This window comes from Theropithecus gelada, chromosome 3 (assembly GCF_003255815.1).
Source record: "Theropithecus gelada isolate Dixy chromosome 3, Tgel_1.0, whole genome shotgun sequence".
In the NCBI taxonomy this organism is placed as follows: Eukaryota; Metazoa; Chordata; class Mammalia; order Primates; family Cercopithecidae; genus Theropithecus; species Theropithecus gelada.
In genome coordinates, this window is record NC_037670.1 from 81116570 (window position 1) to 81137617 (window position 21048).

The following is a 21048-nucleotide window of genomic DNA, read 5'->3' on the forward strand; positions in this document are numbered from 1 at the left end:
AAAGAGCACTGGGCTAAGAGTTCAGAGACCTGAGTTTCTTCCTGGCTTCCTCTCCATCTCAGCTCCCCTGGGTACTTAGTTTTTTCATGATTGAATTTGAGGATCAAATGAGATGAAATGGGAAAAAGACTGAGCAAATGCAAGGGCTCAGAGCACAGTCTTCCTTTTCTGAAAGGCATTATTTAAGTCGTGCTTTTAAATAAAATACACATGATTTGATTGATGGATATTAAAGTATATATTGTTCTTCCGAAACCCTAACACGTAATTATAAGAACACAAGGATCTGTATTATACTCTTTGTTCCACGCTCAAAATACATATTTGACATCCAATTAAAGAGCCACATTTTCCAGGATAAGCAAAATTGTCTTCTATTTTCTGTTTTTCCTTCTCAGGAAGTCTTCTGCGGTTTCCTTGGAGGAGTCTCATCTTGCTGGAAGGAACTGCTACTGAAGGTAAGGATACACCTATCCTTTTCTTCTTCAGGAAAGTAAGCTGATAGCTTGGAGTGTCCAAGGCAGAGCTGATTTCAAATAACACATTGTTTTCCCCATAAATACATTTACTTGTAGAGAGTCTTCGGCCCTGATTTTTGGGTCAAGAATGAAGGCCATTATAATGTTCTGAAACTCTGCAGACATTATATATTATAGCAAGTTCAAAGGCAATTGCATGTCCAGGAAAACTGGCAGAGCATATTCTCAGTTCATCTATCTCCTGCGCATTCACTCCCTGCCTTGGGGAGATTTTTGAGTAACACTTTCACACTTACAAATTACAAGTGGCAAGGGAGCCTCATTTACACAGGATGACAGAGATTCTACAAAATCCATCATGTAACCAGCCTCTTATTCTCAGCTAGCAAAAATAATTGCTTTACTGACTTATTTTCACAACCACATGGGATCTCAGTCTATCCTTGTTTTAAGATAACAACCTGGACAGCACAGGGAAAATTCACTTAATTGCATTTAAAAGGAAACACTGCTTGAGTCCTTTATGGTTCTTCCCCAACCCTTCCGCACCAGCCTCTGCCTTTCCAAGTGATAATTAGGCATTAGAAGTTGGCTGTGTGATCTCAGCCAACTGCTTTTAAAGGGTGTCAGGATTTAAAGAAAGCCTTTGTGTGAAGCTTTTGAAAGAGCGCTAAGTCTTGCACATCTAGGGCCTCCTCATACCAGCCTGGGTTCCTGGTAGATGCCTTCAGAATGAACAAATGGCCAACTGCTTTGCTAAAGAAGCCTTTTTTAGTTTGAGCCTTCTTTCTGAATGGGCTACCCTGTAACGCTTCTAATTTCTTTTATTTTATTTCTTTTTCCTTGAAATAGAGTCTCACTCTTTCGCCCAGGCTGGAATTCAGTGACACAATCATAGCTCACTGCAGCCTCAACCTCCTGGGATCATGAAATCCTCCGACTTCAGCCTCCTGAGTAGCTGAGACCACAGTGCATGCCACCATGCCCAGCTTATTTTTAATTTTTTTGTAGAGATAGGGTCTCCCTGTGTTGCCCAGGCTGATCTGGAACTCCTGGGTTCAAGTGATCCTCCCCCTCGACTTTCCAAAGTGTTGGAATTACAGGCATGAGCCACTGCACCTGGCTCCCTTAATTTCTTAATGTAACTATTATTCATTTGGAGGGAAGTTGTTCATAATGCTCTGAGAAGTATTTTAATTGGAATATAATGCTAATCATGAAACTTCTACTTTACCTGGCCAGAAAAAGTCCTCAGGGGACAAAGGAAGTGAGGGAGGTTTGGCTTCCACCCAAGTCACCCAGTGATATCCAGGGTTGGTTATGGTTTGACTGGCTTTGCCTCTCACCATTCTGTATATGCTCTTTTAAGATTGGGACTCTATTACAAAGTCTGGTCTTTCAGTTAAGGCCATATAATCGATGGGATCCCCCTACTTGAAGTCTTTCAGATGCTGTGAGTTGAGTCTCATAATTGCTGCCCATTCAATACTCGGGCAATGGGGATTTGGCAATAGAAAAAACACTGTGCAAACTGTGGAGGTGTCTTTAAATTATCGTATGTTACAGTTGGATAGGGCATTTTAACTTATGGAGCTCTTTGCCATCCATTATCTTATTTAATTCTCAAATTATGAACTAGGCAAAGTAAGAATTATTATCCTCACTTTCAAGATAAAGAACCAGACTCAGTTCCAGGGGCTTGCTTGGCATCACATAGTTGAAGCTAAACCCAAGGCTTTTATTTCCACAACAGCTGATCCACTTTCCACCTTAACCCAGGGAGTCAGTAATGATGAAGATTTTCAGAGTAGCCTCAGAGGTTATCGAGCATCTCTGTAGACATGGCTACAGATGTACACTGTGTTCATACAGCAAATCTGAAAGGATGAGGTGAGACTGTGTTTTCTGAGTAAAGATCCCTTTGTAAACATTGCTGCTGGTGATTATACTATCCTCTTATCCATAGACCTGTAATTGCTTTTGGTTTTGTAAACACTTTATGGTGCCCTCCTTCACCAATTATGCTTCAACCAACACCCCAGCCACAATTTTATTCCCCTCTACCCAAAGCTGGGGTTGGGGCCTCAGAAGTGGGAATGAAGCATAGAGTGCTGGAATAAAAAAGGTGAGATCATTAGGATCACAATATGTGTCTTCGCTAAGGGGACTCCAAACTGGAGTCAATGAATGATATACTCCAGGTGGGGCATATGGCAAACAAGAATGCACGCTCCTTCTAAAATTGGCATCCAGTAATCAGTTCCAACTGATGCTGCCATGATTCTAATCAGGCCCAAAATTGACAGGTCTTGAGATATTTTTCCAAGAGAATCTGGAAATCCAGAATTTTGCATCACTTTTCCTGACTGGATCGTTAAATATTAACAGCAAATACAAACATTTTAAAATCGCTGCAGACCAAAAAAAAAAAAAAAAAAGCAAAACTTTGTGAGTCTCTTTTGCAACCTCTGCTCTTTATAACTGTGAGTAAACTGGGTATTTTTAGGAGAAATGCACCAGGACAGAGATGTGGATAGATGTAGCTTTATTTCCCGCAAGCTCCTGCATCTTTTCCATCTTTGTGAGAACAGAAAGACGGAAGGGATTAAACAGCTGGAACCAGCATACATACAGAGCGACCAAATTATCACTCTTAGTTGTGACAATTTGCGTATCTATTTTTCCTCCTTCTAAGAATAGTTCTCACCTCTCTCCTGTCTATTGCCTGGTGGATGAGACCTGTATGCCTTCCTGTGGGCATCCACAGATCGCACGCTGGGGCAAGGACAATATACAGACCTCCGCTGCTCACTAGCTAACACCACACTCTCCCCTCTCATCCAGGAAAGTGTATTGAAGTCTAAATAAGTGAGAATGCTAAAAATAACACAATGGCTTTTACTGACTTTATTTTTTTTAAGTAAATTCATCACAATCATTGATATTTTATCTACCATTGATAATTACTTACTTGTGACACAACTCACAAATGTTGGGACAGCATGTTTAAGAAATATTTTTAAAAACAAAAATAAATTTGAAGATGCATTGCTAAGCTTCCCAGACAGACCAGCACTCTCTGCCTCTGGGATCTTCAGCCAAGGCATGGTGGGCTGGGTTGACCCCCCCAGCTCATACAGTCATATTTAGAGTATCTGGGACAAGGGTCTTAGGAACTTCACCAGAGACATTTGGACCCTTAAGATAGGACAGGAGAAATAAAAGACCTTTTTCTCCAAAGCAATCAGTGAGTTAGAGTCCAAACATTTTCATCTAACTGGCAACAGGGAACCCCACAGGACTGGTCAAGTCCTGCTCAGTAGCAAAAACCAAGAAGGAGCCCACGTAATCCACAATCTTTCCTCCGTGAATTGATCCAGAAGATGCAGAAACTGAACCCCAGTGCTTTCCCTGTTACCTCCTCATTTAGGATGATCTGTTTCTTTTCCATTGCATTAGAGAATAAAAATTCAAAACACAGAATAGAAACCATACTCAGAAAGAAGACAGAGACAAAGAGGTGACTGGCAATTTGATGGCATACATCTCCTTGGGAGAAGGTGTCTGAGTCTTAAAGTCAGACGATGACAAAAACGAGAGCAGAAACAAGTCTATTTTTTCTCTAGGTCACCATAGGGAACCAATCTAACCTATTTACAAGTGGTCTCAGGGGAACTATCTTTAAATAGCTACCTTGTCACCATCCTTTTCATCATCTTCCACGATTGCTTTGGGTCTCTCGTCCCTGAGCAATGTCACACCTGCAAAACAAAGCACAGACCTGCAATTAAGTGTCTCTAATTAAAACATTAGGCAACCTTGCTGATAGACACAGTACAAAGGAGCATGGCAACCCAGAAACCTTAGTGTCTACAAGGCTAGCTGCTAAAAGTGCCAACCCAGAGAGGGAGCGGGGTGGCTTTATCTGGCCTTCCCAGAGGTGCTCAATGAGGACACTATTCTGGTTACAAAGGGATGCACCACCTGGAAGTCAGAGGCAGCCTTCATCTTCTTCTCTAAGTTCTGCTCCTAAGCTTGCAGCGTGGAGGGATGGAAAGTAACCAATTGCTTTGCACTCACAGTTCTATCACTCACTTAATCTGTGTCGGGCCAGAAAACACATTCACATCTAAGTCTTCTCAATATAAAATGAGGACAGTAACAATTATTATAAAGGATTATTGTGACAATTAAATAAGATATATGTCACAATATCTTATTGTGCAACTAAACAATATCTTATAGAGCAACTAAATGTCGGCTTTTCCTTTCCCTTTAATATTTGCTCGTTTATTTACCTTTCGAAAAGAACTGGTAAGCCTCAAGAAGTCAAACTTAAAAGCATTTTACATCCAGGGAAATATTGAGCTCAGGCTCTGGACATGCCATTTCCAAATGTCAGTACTGTACCAGGAGGTGATGACGTTCACATGGTTTGGAGCAAAATGAGAAAATAAGGAAAGTGTACTGAGCTTTTCATATGGCTGTATGCCTACACTTTTAAAAGCTGTTCTTTATTTTGAGATTATTTTTTCTTCTTTTGGGGATTAAAATATCCTTTGTTTTATGAAATTTTAGAGATGTTAGAAGGTTTTTAAAATGCAGCCTTATAAAGCAAAATAAAAAGTTGCTGTTCCTATGTTGGGCTCCACAGTATTTTGTTTAAAAAATGTACTGGGCCAGGCATGGTGGCTCATGCCTATAATCCCAGCACTTTGAGAGGCCGAGGTGGGTGGATCACCTGAGGTCAGGAGTTAGACAGCAGCCTGGTCAACATGGTGAAACCCCATCTCTAGGAAAAACACAAAAATTAGCCAGGCATGGTGGCGGGTGCCTGTAATCCCAGCTACTCATGAGGCTGAGGCAGAAGAATCCCTTGAACCCAGAGACAGAGATTGCAGTGTGCCAAGATTATACCCACTGTACTCTAGCCTGGGCAACAGGGCAAGACTCCGTCTCAAAAAAAAAAAAAAAAAAATTACTGGTCTCTGAAATTCGGAAGTCTGAGCACAATTTTCTGGACTGATTACCCCAGAAAGGACCAGCCAATAAGGGTCACATGGTTCTGCTCATCCTGTGAAGTAGAAAGTAAGGTCATTTAATGAAAGGTCAAAAAGCTGTGATGGAAGGCCAGTCCTCCATGGTCCCCATCATCCCACTCCAGCCAGCTTCCCCACCACTGCCTCGCACTGCCTCCTTCCTTCTTTTCATAATGAGAGGCCTTCCAGTTCATGAAGCATTTTATAAAGATCTACACTTGAGAAGGAGAAGCTGTGCACCACAAGAGGCCTCTCTACCACACTGGACTCCATTCAACAGCAGCAAATTAATGAAAACTATGTGTTGATCTTAATGACTATTCATTTGTTTCAGTTCCTAGTTTGTTCACATGGGTTCTTTACCAATTAGCTGGTATTTATTGGAGGAGAAAAACAATTTCAAGAGTCTGGCTGAAACCACAGCTTTTGCATAAATCACTTATGAAACACAGTGGGAGATATTTCTCGTACACCAGCTGCACAGAGATTTGGATTTCTGTTTGGAATTAAGGCTAGCATGGCAGGAGAACATAGAGTTAGCTATGCCGAGCCCCACATTTTTCCATCCTTCCTTCTTTGATATCTCTTCACATTAAGCCAAAATCGAGTGATTCAAAGTGGGCAAGAGCCTTTAAGTTCCCAAATGCAGATCAACTTTCTAGTTACTTTTGGTACCCTGGAAACTTAATCATACGAGAATCTGCTCCTTGCTGACTCCCCAAAAAGTTCCTGCTATTTCAGGAATAAGAAAAGCCTGTTAAATCATCACAGCCAGCCCTTCCCAAAGTAGGCTGGGCTGTCCACAGGAGCACAGGAGATAATTTCAAGTAGAGGGTGAACCAGTATTTTATATTAATATAGTTAAGAATTAATTTTAATGTCTTATAATGAAAAAATATATGGTAGCTCATAGAAATCTTGATTTCTTAGATATCATTGCTTAGGATGAGCCTTAAATCAGGAGTATCTACATGTCACCACTGCGTTCTTGTTCTTGATGCTTTGGTGACATGAAGATGGACTGGGTTTGGGAAGCACTGGTCTGGTTTAACCTCCTTCTGACCCTCATGCTTTCAGGGGAAGCAGAGGTGCACCATTAAAGGAATATGCAGATCCTGAAACCAGAAAGCTTTGCCTTTGGTGATCATTAAGCCTTGAGCACTCACTTAACCTATCTGAGCCTCAGTTTATTCACCCATAAAATTGGAGAACAAGTAATTTGTATATTCCACAATGTGTGATGTCCCCAGATAGACTTAGGCCCACATTGTGGCTGTAGTCACATCATACATGAACCTCTGTTACAGCATATTTCACATTGTAGGAATCACTGGCCAATACATCCTTCTCCCCTATTGAACCATGAGATTCTCTAAGGATATGCTAACATCTGGCACAAGACTTAAAATACAGTAGGGATTTAGCAAATGTCATTTCCTTCCCTTCATCCTCTCTCTATACAGAAGAGTTTAGGGAACTTGGCTGCTTGTAAGAGCTTAGTGGGTTTTAAGACCAAGGCTGCCAGTCCGAAGTCTCCAAGGGCCAATCAGCTTTGCAGCAAGCTGTTTTAGAGCACAATCCCACCCAGAGCACCAGCTAAAATAGTTCATGCACATTACATTATGGTCTCAGGGAGCCAGGGCTAGGACACCACCTCCTCTGATAAGTCACACTAGACAGAATGTTCTATTCCCAGCAAGACAGAAGACGTATCACTTTCAATGGACATCCTGGTCCCTTTCTCGTGTAGAAGTGCAGGATTTTGATCTTCGATGTCCCAAACTGCCCAAATGTCCACAGCTCATGGACAATTTTCTAGGAGGATTCTCTTCAATGCTTCCAGCCTCATTATGCCTTTTTCATGGTTCCATTTGCGACAAACCTCTAATAACACTTCTTTCACTCTGAAGCAGGCCTTGGTTACCCAGATCTGACTAGTCAGAACCAATGCTCTCTGCCATGCAGTCACTGAGATGAGGGCCCCTGGCAACCATAGGCCAAGCTGGGAGCAAGCCTGAGTCTGGCAGAGAAGCTTGAGATGACCCCTTTGAAGGGCTGTGCTTGCAGTTGGAACCTGTCAAGTAAGCTCATTAACTAAGGGGAGTGAAGGTAGTTAGCAAGAGATTTAGAAGAGAGACTGGATCCTTGTCCAGTTTTCACTTGCCAAGGGCTAATGAGAGATGTCTCCAGAGTGTATTTGTCTGTGAGTTTCTCTCAACACCCTTATTAGAACCAATGTGAGTCCTTCTGAACATCTGCCGAAGGCTCTATCCTTATCAGCTTAACTACCATTTCGATTACTGCCAAATCTTTAGCTACTAAAAGGTGCTTCAAAAATAAAGTACTTCAGCTAATATGCTAATGAAATATAGAATCACACAATATCTGTAATTGCACTTACTTATGATATAGAGATTTGCTGATTCAAGGAATTCCATAATGTGTACAGAGGCTATGGCTATACAGCCTCTCCCCGTCCCCACCCCCAACTCTTGTTTACTCTGTGTTGTTTGATAAATATTTTTGATTCAATAGAGAAGCTACTCTCTTAGGATGTAGATATTGGGATGTAGGCAGCTCTCATGTCAGGTAAATGAGCTCAACCCATTAGGAAGTTCCTTGAATCAGCAGGTTTATACAGAGAAGTAAAATGCTGTGGCTTAGACAATTCTCACCTTCAGAAATGGTTTGATTTATCTCACAGAATATAAGATTGAATAGAGAGTGGAAGGAACTAACATTTGTTGAGAGTTTTTGATAGCCAAGAACTCTGCCAAGTGGTTTATGTACTTTATTTAATTGTGTTAACAATGCTGGGAGACATATTTATGGTCCCCTTTTAGATTTATGGGCAAAATGAAGAAAGTTTTACAGTTTATGTTAATTGTCCAGGGTCACAAAGCTAGTATGGAGTAGAACCAGGGATGAAACCTAGACCTTTGTGAATCCAAAGCCCATGTTCAATTTTGTATACTAGGATGACTCCCTGCCCGTAAATATTTTTGTTTCTCTAGCAAGTCTTCTCCTAGAAGGTCTTCAATAAAAACAGATACAAGCATGAACAGAAAATAATCAGTCTCCATTAGGTATTGCAAAATTGTGATTGCCAGATAAAATATCAAACCAGCATATATGTAGTGAGTATTGCTATGTAGAAGTGATTGGACTAGATATGAAGATCAATACCAGAAACATAAGGCAGTCACAGCCAGTCCTCATGAATTCATCATGCAAGTTGTTGATGTAAGTCAATTTAAGCAGCAGCGACAATACAGGCAACAAGAAGAATAAAGATAATACTAAATGAGATGACAAAGTTTTGTGTATTTGCATGCCGTGACTAATAGAGAGTTAGTTAAGAATAGAAAACAGTCATTTTGGACCTGAAGGAGTCTGATAGCAGAGGCTTTGAGCTGGATGATTATTGAAAGGTAGTTGGGACCTGGACAGAGGCAGAGCCTGAGGGAAAACGTGATGGATTAGAGGATTCACCTAGGTAGGAATGCACTTAACCTATGAGAAACACAGATGAGGGAGGTTCAGAGCTTCCCCTGGTCCTTGGGCCATTTCTCCATTACTCATGCTCTGTACCACCCTGCCTAGCTCTGCTGCTTCCTAGCAAGTCTGAAAACATGTGACCCTGCCTATGCTTCTATTTTCTTCTCATCTTATTTGGAAACAACAATCTATTGGTAGAGAAAAAAAAAAAAAAAGGTGAAAAGTTGATTTAAGCCATATCACAATTCTAAGGCAGAATTTCCCATATCATAGCATAATCTATGGAATGACTAGACTAGTAAAACTAATAGGTAGTACCAAAACAAGTTCTATGAAAAATAGATCAGATCTGGGTTATACAAAGTCAAAGTGATTCCTTTTTCAGGACTTCTAAAAAATTTTATTACAGGCATACCTCAGAGATGTTGCAGGTTCTTCCAGATCACTGCAAGGAAGCAAATATCACAATAAAGAGAGCCATACAAATGTTTTGGTTTCCCAGTGCACATAAAAGTTAGGCTTACATTATACTGTAGCCTACTAACTGTGAAATAGCATTATGTCTTTAAAAATAATGAACGTAGCTTAATTTAAAAATACTTTTTTGCTAAAAAATGCTAATGATTATCTGAGTCTTCACTGAGTCTTAGAGAGGCTTGCCTCAATGTTGACGGCTGCTGACTGATCAGAGAGGTGGTTGCTGAAGGTTAGGTGGCTGTGGCAATCTCTTAAGATGACAGTGAAGTTTTCTGCATTGATGGACTCTTCCTTTCAAAGTAGATTCTGCTCTAGTATGTGATGCTGCTTGAGAACATTTTACTCACAGCAGAACTTTTTTCAAAATCGAGTCAATCCTTTCAAACCCTGCTGCTACTTTATAAACTAAGTTTATATAATATTCTAAACCCTTTGTTGTCATTTCAACAATGTTCATAGCATCTTCACCAGTAGTAGATTTCATCTCAAGAAACCACTTTCTTTGCTCATCTCTCAGAAGCAACTCCTCATCCATTCAAGTTTTATCATTAGATTGCAGCAATTCAGTCATATCTTCAGGCCCCACTTCTAATTCTAATTCTCTTGCTATTTCTTTTGCAGTTACTTCCTCCACTGAAGTCTTGAACCTCTCAAACTCATTCATAAAGGTTGAAATCAACTTCTTCCAAATTCCTGATAATTTTGATATTTTGACCTCCTCCCTTGAGTCACAAATGTTCTTAATGGCATCTAGAATACCAAATTGTTTCCAGAAGGTTTTCAATTTACTTTGTCCAGATCCATCAGAAGGATCACTATCTATAGCAGCTCTACATTTGCAAAACATGTGTTTCTTAAATAACAAGACTTGCAAGTTGAAGTAATTCCTCGATCCAAGGGCTCCAGTACAGATGCTACATTAGCAGGCATGAAAACAACATTAATCTCCTTGTGTGCCTCCATCAGAGCTTTTGGGTGATGACGTACATTGTTAATGAGCAGTAATAATTTGAAAGGGGTCTTTTTTTTGGAGCAGTAGGTCTCAACAGTAGGCTTAAATTATTCAGTAAATTATGCTGTAAACATGTATGCCTTTATCCAGGCTTTGTAGTTCCATTTACAGAACACACGCAGACTCAATTTAACATAATTCATAAGGGCCCTAGGATTTTCAGAATAGTAAATGAGCATTGGCTGCAACTTAAAGTCACCAGGGCATTATCCCCTAACAAGAGAGTTGGCCTGTCCTTTGAAGCTTTGAAGCCAGGCATTGACATCTCCTTTCCAGCTAAGAATGGCCTAGATGGCATCTTGTTCCAATAGAAGGCTATTTCATCTACATTAAGAAACTATTATTTAGTGTAGCCACTCTCACCAATTATCTTAGCTAGATTTTCTGTATCACTTCCTGCAGTTTCTACATCAGCATTTGTTGCTTCACTTTGCACTTTTATGGGAGATGGCTTCTTCCGTTAAATATCGAATCAAATTCTGCTACTTTCCAACTTTTCTTCTCTGTTAGCTTCCTCCCCTCTCTCAACCTTCATATAATTAAAGAGAGTTAGGACCTTGTTCTGGATTAGGCTTTGGCTTAAGGAAGGGTTGTGGCTGGTGTGATCTATCCAGACCACTGAAACTTTCCCCATATCAGCAATAAGGATGTTTTACTTTCTTATCGTTCCTGTGTTCACTGGAGTAGAACTTTTAATTTCCTTCAAGAACTTTTCCTTTGCATTTACAACTTGGCTCTTGGCTAACTGGTTGGTACAGGAGACCTAATTTTCAGCCTGCCTTGGCTTTCAACACGCCTTTCTCACTAAGCTTAATCATTTCTAGCTTTTGATTTAAAGTGAGAGACGTGCAACTCTTCCTTTCAGTTGAACACTTAAGGGCCCCTGTGGGGTTATTGATTTGCCTTATTTCAATATCTTTGTGTCTCATGGAATAGGGAAGCCAGGGGAGAGGGAGAGATATGGGGGAATGGTTTGTCAGTGGAGCAGACAGAATACATACACCACTTATAGATTAAGTTCACAGTCTTATATAGGCAAGGTTTGTGGCACCCCAGAACAATTACAATAGTAACATCAAGCATCACTGATCACAGATCACCTTAAAAGATATGATGATAATAATAATAATAATAATAATAATAATAATAAAATTCTAAACAGTGCAAGAATTACTAAAATGCAATACAGAGACATGAAGTTAACATGTGCTATTGAAAAAATGGTGCTTGCTGCTGGAAAAATAGACCTGCTAGATGCAGGGTTACCACAAACATCCAATTTTGTTAAAAAAAAAAAATCAAAATCTGAAAAGCACAAAAAAGTGAAGAAAAATGGAATGAGGTAGGCCTATATTTAATTAACACTGCAAACCTCTAGTATGGAAATATCACCCTGTAACAATTCCTTCTCCCCTTGGGAAACAGTCAGACTTAACAAACTGTGACTGTTGTGTATTATTCTTAAATCAGTTATTCCAAGATCTCTGGACCCCTTGACCCATATTAAAACTGCTCTGAAAGAAGACAGAATACTGCCAAAAAATCATCTGTGAAGGCCCTTTCACTGGGAAACCGTGCTGGCTTGCTCCCCTCTCTGTTAGAAAACAGGAACAGCTTTATCCTTCATGTCCCAGTGAGGTAAGAGAGCTGTGATGGGCCATCACAGTTGACTCAGTGTTGAATGAGGTAATGACTGATGCAGGATGTTACTGAGGGCCAACAGATCCTGCCCAGGGAAATAATGAAGGCAGACCTCAAAACCTTTCCTCTTTCTGAGCGAGTCATCTTCTGGTGTCCAATTTGCCTGACTGTGAGTTTTAGAGAAACCTCTTTTTCCTGCTTTAGCACCAAATAATTAATTATCTCTCCCACCTAGTATATAAACACCATGAGAGCAAGGACTTTATCTTTGGGGTTTGTTTTCCAGTGTATGCCCAGTACTTCAGCTATGCCTGGCACACAGTAGACACTCAATAAACATTGACTGAGCAAAAGCCAAAGACATCACTGCCTTAGGACTCTTGGATTTATCTTTCCTGTCTCAAATACTCTGCTCAGTTACCCCCACGGCACACCCACATTTTCCTGAGGTCTCTGCTTAAATATCCCTTCTTCAGAAAAGGTTTCTCTGTGCACCTTGGAAATCTAAAGAAGCAATTTCTATCTCCCATTCTTCATCTAACTAACTTTATTTTCTTCACAGCATTTATTCCTAGAAGACTTTCTATTACGTATTTATCTATATGGTTATTGATTTTCTTCCAGTACCACTGCCTAGAACAGAGCCCAGGACATGACAAGTACTCAGTAAATATTTGTTAAAAGAAAGAAGACAGTTTGAAGATTAGACTTCTGCATGTCCTAAACTCCTTGTACTTTTAGCACATGTGCATGATCTCAGAAGCTTGCCTGTAGTCAGTGTTTAGAAAAGCTGGTACGTAGAAATGTGTGTGTGTGAAAGAGATAGAGAGAGAGTTGTCCCTGGCATGACTAGGTGGGGTCATAAACCCACCATTCATCTTGGTATACAGGTAAGTGGTGAACACGAAGGGATGGATAGAGGTAAATGGATGTGGGAAGAGAAGAAGAGGTGGAGGAACAAGGACAGAAGTGCAGAGAACACAAATCCCATTGAGCATAGAACCAGAGCCTCTAATGTAGCTGGGGATCTCAAGCCCCTGACTGTTTTTGTCGTGATGTCTTCTTCTGAGCTGTTTTTTCAATTTTTTTCTTTATTAAATGAAACAGTGGGGAAATAGTTTTATAACAACAGCCAAATTTTATCTTCTCCCCAGAGTGTTTCTTCTATTCCTATAATGCTAAAATTCCAAACTACAGTGCAGATCAGTGAAAAACTGCCCGAAGGTGAGATAGACCTGGGTTTGAGCCCCAATTCTGCCACATTTTAGGGTTTGATCTTGATCATAATTTTATCTCTTCATTTATCCATCTAGTCATCTCATCTTTGATCCAACCAATTAGCCAATTAATCATCTATCAATTTTATCCACATAAGACTTTAAAGCAGATGAGTAAGTTAATTAAGTTCTCTCAGTTTCTTAATCTGTAAAACGAGATAATAGCCTCTCTATTACATTAGTTAATTTATAAAAATCCATGAGACATGACAAACTGAGTGCCTAACATTTAGTAGAAACTCAATAAACATTAGCATATTTTCCCCTCTGTCACTCCCTCAATACAACCATCTGTATAAAATGCACACACACACACAGAGTCATACTCTAGTCATGAATGTACATGTCTTATTCCCCAACTTGCACTTGTCAAGGACAAGGACTATATCTCACAGAGCAGCTCCTTTACAGACTGGGGCTGTACTCATAGTTCAGTATGATTCTTTTTTGTTTGTTTGATTTGACACATATTAAGATAGCTATCCATATTTCTGCATCTCTTTTTCTGTCTCTCATTTTGAGGATTTGGCCAATTAGTCCAAGTATCTCAGGAGAACCAGTCATAAGACCCAAAATCTGTGGAAGCCTTGGGAGGAGGGCATTCCAGCTCTTCTCAAGGACCCACTGACATTTCTATTCCGTTGGCTCAGTGAATTCAGCCAGCTCTGCTGAGGCATGAGTAATGCTCTGACCCTTTCCCATCCCCAGATCAGCCCCTGGGGAGCTACTAGTGGAGATAAACCTAAAAGGTAGCAGTGAGTGTGGCTTCTCCCCAGAGCACTTCAGCACAATGCAGCTTGCTGGGCCAGGACAATGGCCAGGCCTTGGGGACCTCCAGATGGTAAGGCTCTTGACCTGTCCCTGTCACCCCCTGCAAATGCCCTGCACCAGCTTTTTTACCTGCCGCAAAGGGGGACATGTGCAGGGCAGGTGTGTCTTTTCTCCTTGGCTTTTTCTGTTCCAGGTCAGTGTTATGAAGAGCAGGAATCATTTTGCCCTTTGGATGTCTCTCTTGAACATCGTATCTTTTAATTAAATGTTCTGAAAACACACCTGCATGGTTAGGGGAACACAGAGAGAAACAGGGTCAAATACATATATCCTAATATATGAGGACTATGCATATTTATAGACATCTGGTGAAGACAGTCAATATAGCTTTCCAAACTTACTTTAATAAAGCAAGTCTTTTTAATAAGAAGCATTAGTATTTATTGAGGCTCCACTAGGAACGTTGTCCATACAAAAGGTTTCGCATGCTTGATTTTATTTTAGCCTCACAAAAACCCTGAGGAATTTAGTATTATGGCCACCATCACATAGCTGAGGGAAGTGAGGCAAAGAAATGTGCCCAGGGTATTACAGCTCATAGGTGTCCGAGAGCAGTTGAGCCCAGGTTTTTCTGCCTCCAAATCCCATCCTCTTCAGTCAGAGAGGTTCATTTGATGTACTGCAAACTGTGTCTGCACACTTATGCCCTGATACCTCCACCCTCCTGCTTTCTCACCTCTTTGCTACAGTGAAATTTTTCTCCGTCATTGAGTAACTCTCTAAAAACAGCCTCTTGCATAAAATTTTCCACAATTCGCTACCCACACTGAGCCCCAATGGTCCTTTTTAAGAACTTCCTTATGATGTCACTTCTTACTGCATATTTCAGCTATTATGTGCTGTTATTTCTTAGAAAACTGAAAGATCATTCCCAGAAAGATCTATGTTTCATTTGCTTTGCAACCCTCAAGGTGTGCTGTGAACAGAGATGACAGTAAATTAGTGACCAAGAGGGAGGGAGAAAAGAAAGCAAAGCAAGGCAAAACTTTTGAGAATAAGAGAATGTCATGCATCACATCCAAGGGTGTTACAGAGACATGTTAGCTGTTTGCCAGACTGCTTTGCTTTTCTCTTGAGCATTGAGCTGGACCCATTTCCCGACTTTCCTCATTGTCAGGTGAGGCCTAGTGACTGATGAAGGCCTGGTTCATGTAAATCTCCCTGCCAGTCCTCCACTCTGTCTACCTCCCATGCCTGCTGGACGTTGGTACTCATCGTGACTGTGGAAGCTCGTGGTGACTTTGCTCACCATGTGTTTATGATGTCAAAACACATCAGACTGGTTCCCTGAATGACTCTTTGGAGCAGAGCTTGCCTTCATACCCCATGATTTCACTATTGGTAGGTAAAAAAATAAACTTTTATTGTATTAAGCCCCTAATATTTTAGAATGTATCTGTTATAGCAGCTTGCTATATTGTAACTAACACAGAGATACAGAGGTGGCTAGTGCACAAATTACTTTAAAATACCTGAATGTTTAAGGAAAAATGTGTACGACCAATGCAACCTAGTTGCAAATGGCTCTCCTTTAGAGCTGTGCAGATGACTTTGTCCATTACCTGGTATGAAAGGCGGGATGTGCAGCGCCGGTGTATCTTTCCTCCTTGGTTTTTTTTGGTCTGACTCAACATTCTGGGTGGCCTGTACATTTTTTCCCTTTCTAGGCTTCTTTTTGAGATCACAGTCCTTAATGAACTGGTCTGAAAGATCATCTAATTTTGACAGGATACAAAGAAATAAAGAATATAACATGACTAAGGATCCAGTCACAAACTGTTTGGTTCCTAATTATAATTGATGATGGTGCAGAGGTGATTTGGCCTGAAAAGGAAAAGTGTTTATTTATTATGGCCTATTCTACAAAGGACTTTATTGGCCTTGCATACATTCGTATAACAAAATCGAAAACTAGAATTCTGTAAAACTCCAGATTAAGGGAACTCAAATGGATGGATCACTGAGGCAAAGAAAACTTAAAAAATATGGTCCAGCAAGCCACACAGTGGGTTTGAGTTAACTTTCTGATGGGAGAATAGGCTCTCTCTGCTGAACGTGCCTCCATTCTTTTTGCTCAAGACTTGCTGTCTTTGGAGACCCCAAGGGCCAGTACGAAACCTAAATTTCCCTCGATCTTGGAAAGGTTCCCTCGGTCCTCAATGAATTTCTCACTTGACTTCATCATTGTGCCAGCTCCATTCGCCTGGTGATCCAGGCCTCAGTTTTCATATTTGTCTTTTCACTGTTCCTGGCTTTGTAACCCTCCTATTTGCCCATCCTAACTCAAGATCCTACTGTCTTCTAACTCATTTCTTTACTTTTCTCAATCCTCTGCATTACCCCACCAGAACTTTGAAGACTGGCTTTTACATCGAGTCCATCAGAAGTCGTTATGGGTAATGAATCCAATCTGATCATGCCCTGCCCATTCAAGTCTCTCCTCTGCTCCCTCTTACTCCTCTGTCCTTTGTGTTGTTCTGTTTTGGGCTTCGCTGTCATTGTTTCAGCAATGGTTCACTGTTCCATAATGGTTTACCCCCTGCTCCAGACACAGCCTTTCTGGAGATTAAGGATTACAGTCTTTTTGTAATTTTATTCTTAATTGCCTCTCCCTCCATTAAATGGATGTTGAATGGTTAAGTGGGGTCAAGTTGATCTGAGTTCAAACATGGACTCTTGTCATTTTCTAGTTCTGAGAACTTGGACCTTCATTTCTAGAAACTTTAATGTTCTCTCAATATTTAGAGTGGGGATAATACTAATATTAAATCAGTGTGTGTATGTGTGTGTGTGTGTTTGTGTGTATGTGTGTGTGTGTTAAGAGACAGAGCTAAATTTGTTAATGTTTGTAAAGCATCTGATACATTTGATATATTTCAGATGTCCCAAAATATTCACTCTGGCCATTGCTCACCCTCTATCCTTCCTCTAAATTTAGGGGAAAGCTTCCCATCTTCATAAATCTATCTGTACTAACTCCAGTCCTGAAGGTTCGTTCTCATTTTCTTAAAATTCACGGCATTTTTGTTCAAGTAACATATTTAAAAGATGATCTAGTTATTATTTCTGCATGTCTTCTCTGACCTCTTTACTGACAGATGCCTTATCTTCTAACACTTCAGCAGCAATTAATAAATATTTGTTGAATGAGTGCTCGAATGAATAAACTGGAACATATTTTGTATAAGGAAACATTCTGTTAGGATTCAAAGAAGCCACAAGACAGTGAAGCTTTTTGTCTTCTTTGGAAACTCTAACTATGGCCTGGATATAGTCTGGATAGATCTACAGATATGAATAAATATGGAGAAATTTTAAAAGAGTAATTGGATATTTTAGTTCCTTCCCTTCCCCTTCATTTCCTTCTCTTCCTTCCCTCTTTTTTATTTAAAAAGTATTCAGGTAAATTTCTCTCTTTCCTTCTCTCTTTCTTATTTAAAAATTATTTGGGTAAATTTCCTTAAAATGTTGAGGATTAAATGTGTTAAACTTTGGTGGGTCTAGATGCAACTCTGTTATTCATTCATTTATTACCCCTTTTCTGATTTTTCAATGCCTATGCTTTATCAGTTGTTAAATATGTACACCATCCCTGAACATATGATTTCATTGAGTTCTCCTGCTAAGTCTACAAGGGTGTTATACTCTTTTCTCCATGTTGAAGATGAGGAAACTGAGGCTCAGAAAGCCAAGTAAAAAGCTGAGGGGTACACTGCGGGCAGGTTATAGTATCAAGATTAAACCCAGCCTCTTGGGACTATGTATCCTAATGCCCGGCGGCAAACACAATTTTAAAAGTTTATTGCCACATAGCACAGCTAATCTTTCCCCAATATTTTACATGCCGTAGTCATCTGTTGAATAAATGAATGCTGCTCTGAATGGATACTGCCCTGCTGTGGGTCTCTGGAGGTACAAACCTGTCATGGGCGACAATTCAACCCCAGGATGCTGCTCAGTGCACAGCCATTTGCTTTAATTTTGACTTTTACTTCAATTGCACTTTTCCCCATTTTTGGAGAAATCTTGAACATAAAATATCTTGATGGCAAACGGGGAGAGGGGAGAGGAGGGGGGAGTCATAACCAGGCGAGGCATAGACAAAGACTATGAATATGCAAAAGGCCCATCCATCAAAAGTCTGAGTGTCTCATTTTTAGAAATGGGTAGAGGCAGAAATGTTTCTGGTATTTTCATTACAAAGGTTATGCAAAAAGTCAGTTCTGGAAAGGAAACAGATTGACAATAAAGCAGAAAAAGGCTATTTAAAATTCTGTCTTGATAGGCAAAGAGAGATATTTGAAATATTTTATTGGCGCCGCACATGGGGTAAAAGTGTGTCAGGAAATACTGGAAACAAGCTATACTGACGCATTCCATTTATTGCCTCAAAAATGCTATGCCTGGGACTCTGTCAGACCCAGAAAAAGAGGACGATATTTCCTCTCTCTCTCTTTCTGTCTCTCTAATGAACTTCTCACTGGTACTTCAGCTAATATTTACATGGCAGACTCCACAGACCCATGGCTATTTGCCTGCCCATCTGGTGTTGGCTGTCACCAGAAGGCACAGACTATCAGGTTTCAGGGGGGGCCTCTCTCTGACTTGCCTGCAAACCTAATGGCTGAGACACCTCTGCTCTGACTTCCATCACTGACATTCACAATCAATCATTTGTTTACCTAAGTGGCTGCAACGAGGGTCTAGCTTGTCCAGTCTGTCTTCTGAGAGTTCCAGTGGCTGCATTTGCTCAGTGGACATCATCAAATGAGGGTGGGTGGATATATTTCTTCTCCAGCAGTAAGGAAGGATAAAAACAGTGAATAAATATGGCTCTGTTTATTCATTCATTCATTCATTCATTTACTAAGTAAATATATTTGTTGAGCACTTGCTATTGTGTTCCCAGTTCAATTCTGTTTCTTTATGTATGCTTCTTAAACTTCCCTATTAGAAACTCTAAACTTGGGACTTAAGCCAAAATAAAATGAACCCTCCCACCCTCACACTGACAGATTTATCGGTAATTGTCATGTATCAAATGTCCAATATTTGCCCTCTCTCAGAGACACTTTTAGAGTTTCAGAATGAGCAATTGTCAAGTCTGAATGAGAAGTGAGTTAGCTGAGAGTCACAGAAAATCATGGTTAAACCTTGCCTATGTTTTTTCTGTTGAGTTCTGCAAAGTAGGATTATGTCTACTTCACAGAAGAGGAGACAGAGGCTCAGAAAGTTTAATTAATTTAATCACATGTCTATTAAATAGCTAAGCCTATATCCAGGTCCAGTCCTGCTGACTTCCATTAGACACCCGAGTCTCTTAAAAATAAAATGAGTCCTTTGAACCCGAATTGAATAAGGCTTCTGTTGTGGGGTTTTTGTTTTGTTTTGTTTTGTTTTATCATTACATTCTATAACTATTGTATAAAGTAAGGAGACTACCTCCCATCCACATTATGATGGTGGTAGAAACATGGTAGGAGAAAATCTGGGTTTTGGATAGATCTTTATTTTCTCCCTCGGGATTCCAGACATGAGAACAAATCTGTCTCCCTCCCCACCCTCCATTTTTCCTGGAAAGTTCATTGAACTTTCCAGAGCTATCAGTTATAGCCATTGCCCAGGAGCAGTGGAAATCCAGAATGGATATGTGTCAGGCCTGAAGGAGATATGCATTAGCTGAGATTTATAGAAAATCTTCATTAGAGCCTGGCTAGATTCTGTATCTTGAGTTCTTTTTAGATAATTTATTACTCTTGTCCTACCATAGCAAGAGAGGTGGGGGAGGAATGAATAAGATTAAAATCACCCAACCAATTCTTTTCTTTTGAGATTCCTTGACAATCAGCATGCAGATGAACACACAGCCAGTTGTGCTAATGTTTCAAGCTCATAAAATGAGTTCAACTCTGTTGTCTTTTGAGGAATAAACCGGTTTTCTCTGCAAAGGCGGAAGAGTCTCTTCCTTTATGTGCTGAGATCACTGGATAGCAGATGGAGCTATTAACTGATCACTTGAGCACGGCTTTTAGTGTCACTCTGTGCAGACTGATTGTACTGAGTGACTTCAGTAGAAATCAATTCAGACCATTGTTTTGTATAGAGACTGTCAACTCCCTGTGACCATCAGGAAGTACGCTGTTAGCTTGGATGGGCCATGGGAACATCACTCAGGATGAGTGCTGAGGTCTCAAGGCAGCATCAAATATGGTCTTACGCACGTATTTAACCAATGTTCTTCCACTTCAGGCAAAGTCACGGGCCCAGTCATACACATTATGTTGAAAATTATCCCATAGAGGATCCGGTGAAAATATTCATTCCTCAGAAGAAGAAACTGAGGCTCAAAAATCTTGAAATGACCTACCATTAGTAAAACACTTAGGATCAGAGTCATCATTTGAAGCTAGGCACTTACTGTCTACTGCAGGTCCTATCTGGTATTAGTACCTTTCTCCTTCTCCCCAACCCTTGAAAGGTAAGGTGTTTTTTAACTTGGATCCTATGGCTGTTCTTATGTGCCTAATAGCAGATTATTTATTTTGAATCTGGACTCTTGAGTCAAATAGACCTAGGTTAAATCTCAGCTCTTAAACTGAAAAGCCATACGACTTTGATGAAGTTGCTAAATCTTAAAGATGTAGTGAGAGTAAATGGAGCCTAATGCAATAGCATCATTTTTGCCCCCTCTCCCCACAAGCTAAGGCTGCTACAATAAAATTTGCAAAAGCTAACATCTTTGTGGTGCCCACACAGTCTGGCACCCAGAAACATATGTCCCTCTCTGTCCCCCG

The 21048-nt window shown here is 40.3% G+C and overlaps 1 protein-coding gene across 1 annotated transcript; it reads right to left on the reverse strand.

The window, feature by feature from the left end:
• Positions 1-3007: 3007 nt before the first annotated feature.
• On the reverse strand, positions 3008-19048 carry PPP1R17 (protein phosphatase 1 regulatory subunit 17). The gene is made up of 4 exons (XM_025380419.1): positions 18937-19048; positions 15817-15969; positions 14324-14476; positions 3008-4240 (listed from the first exon to the last, which is right to left on the reverse strand). Exons 1-4 carry the CDS (start codon positions 19016-19018, stop codon positions 4161-4163), a joined length of 468 nt encoding a protein of 155 aa, XP_025236204.1. The 5' UTR covers positions 19019-19048; the 3' UTR covers positions 3008-4160.
• Between the last annotated feature and the right edge of the window lie 2000 nt (positions 19049-21048).

What these genes read in the sequence shown, in the direction of transcription:
- PPP1R17 (XM_025380419.1), bottom strand. Translation starts at nt 19,018, where the DNA reads ATGATGTCCACTGAGCAAATGCAGCCACTGGAACTCTCAGAAGACAGA. An exon ending in CCCTCGTTGCAGCCACTTAG is followed by an intron (nt 15,970 to 18,936) that starts GTAAACAAATGA and finishes TGTCAAAATTAG; the next exon opens with ATGATCTTTCAGACCAGTTC. An exon ending in CATCCCGCCTTTCATACCAG is followed by an intron (nt 14,477 to 15,816) that starts GTAATGGACAAA and finishes CTAACCATGCAG; the next exon opens with GTGTGTTTTCAGAACATTTA.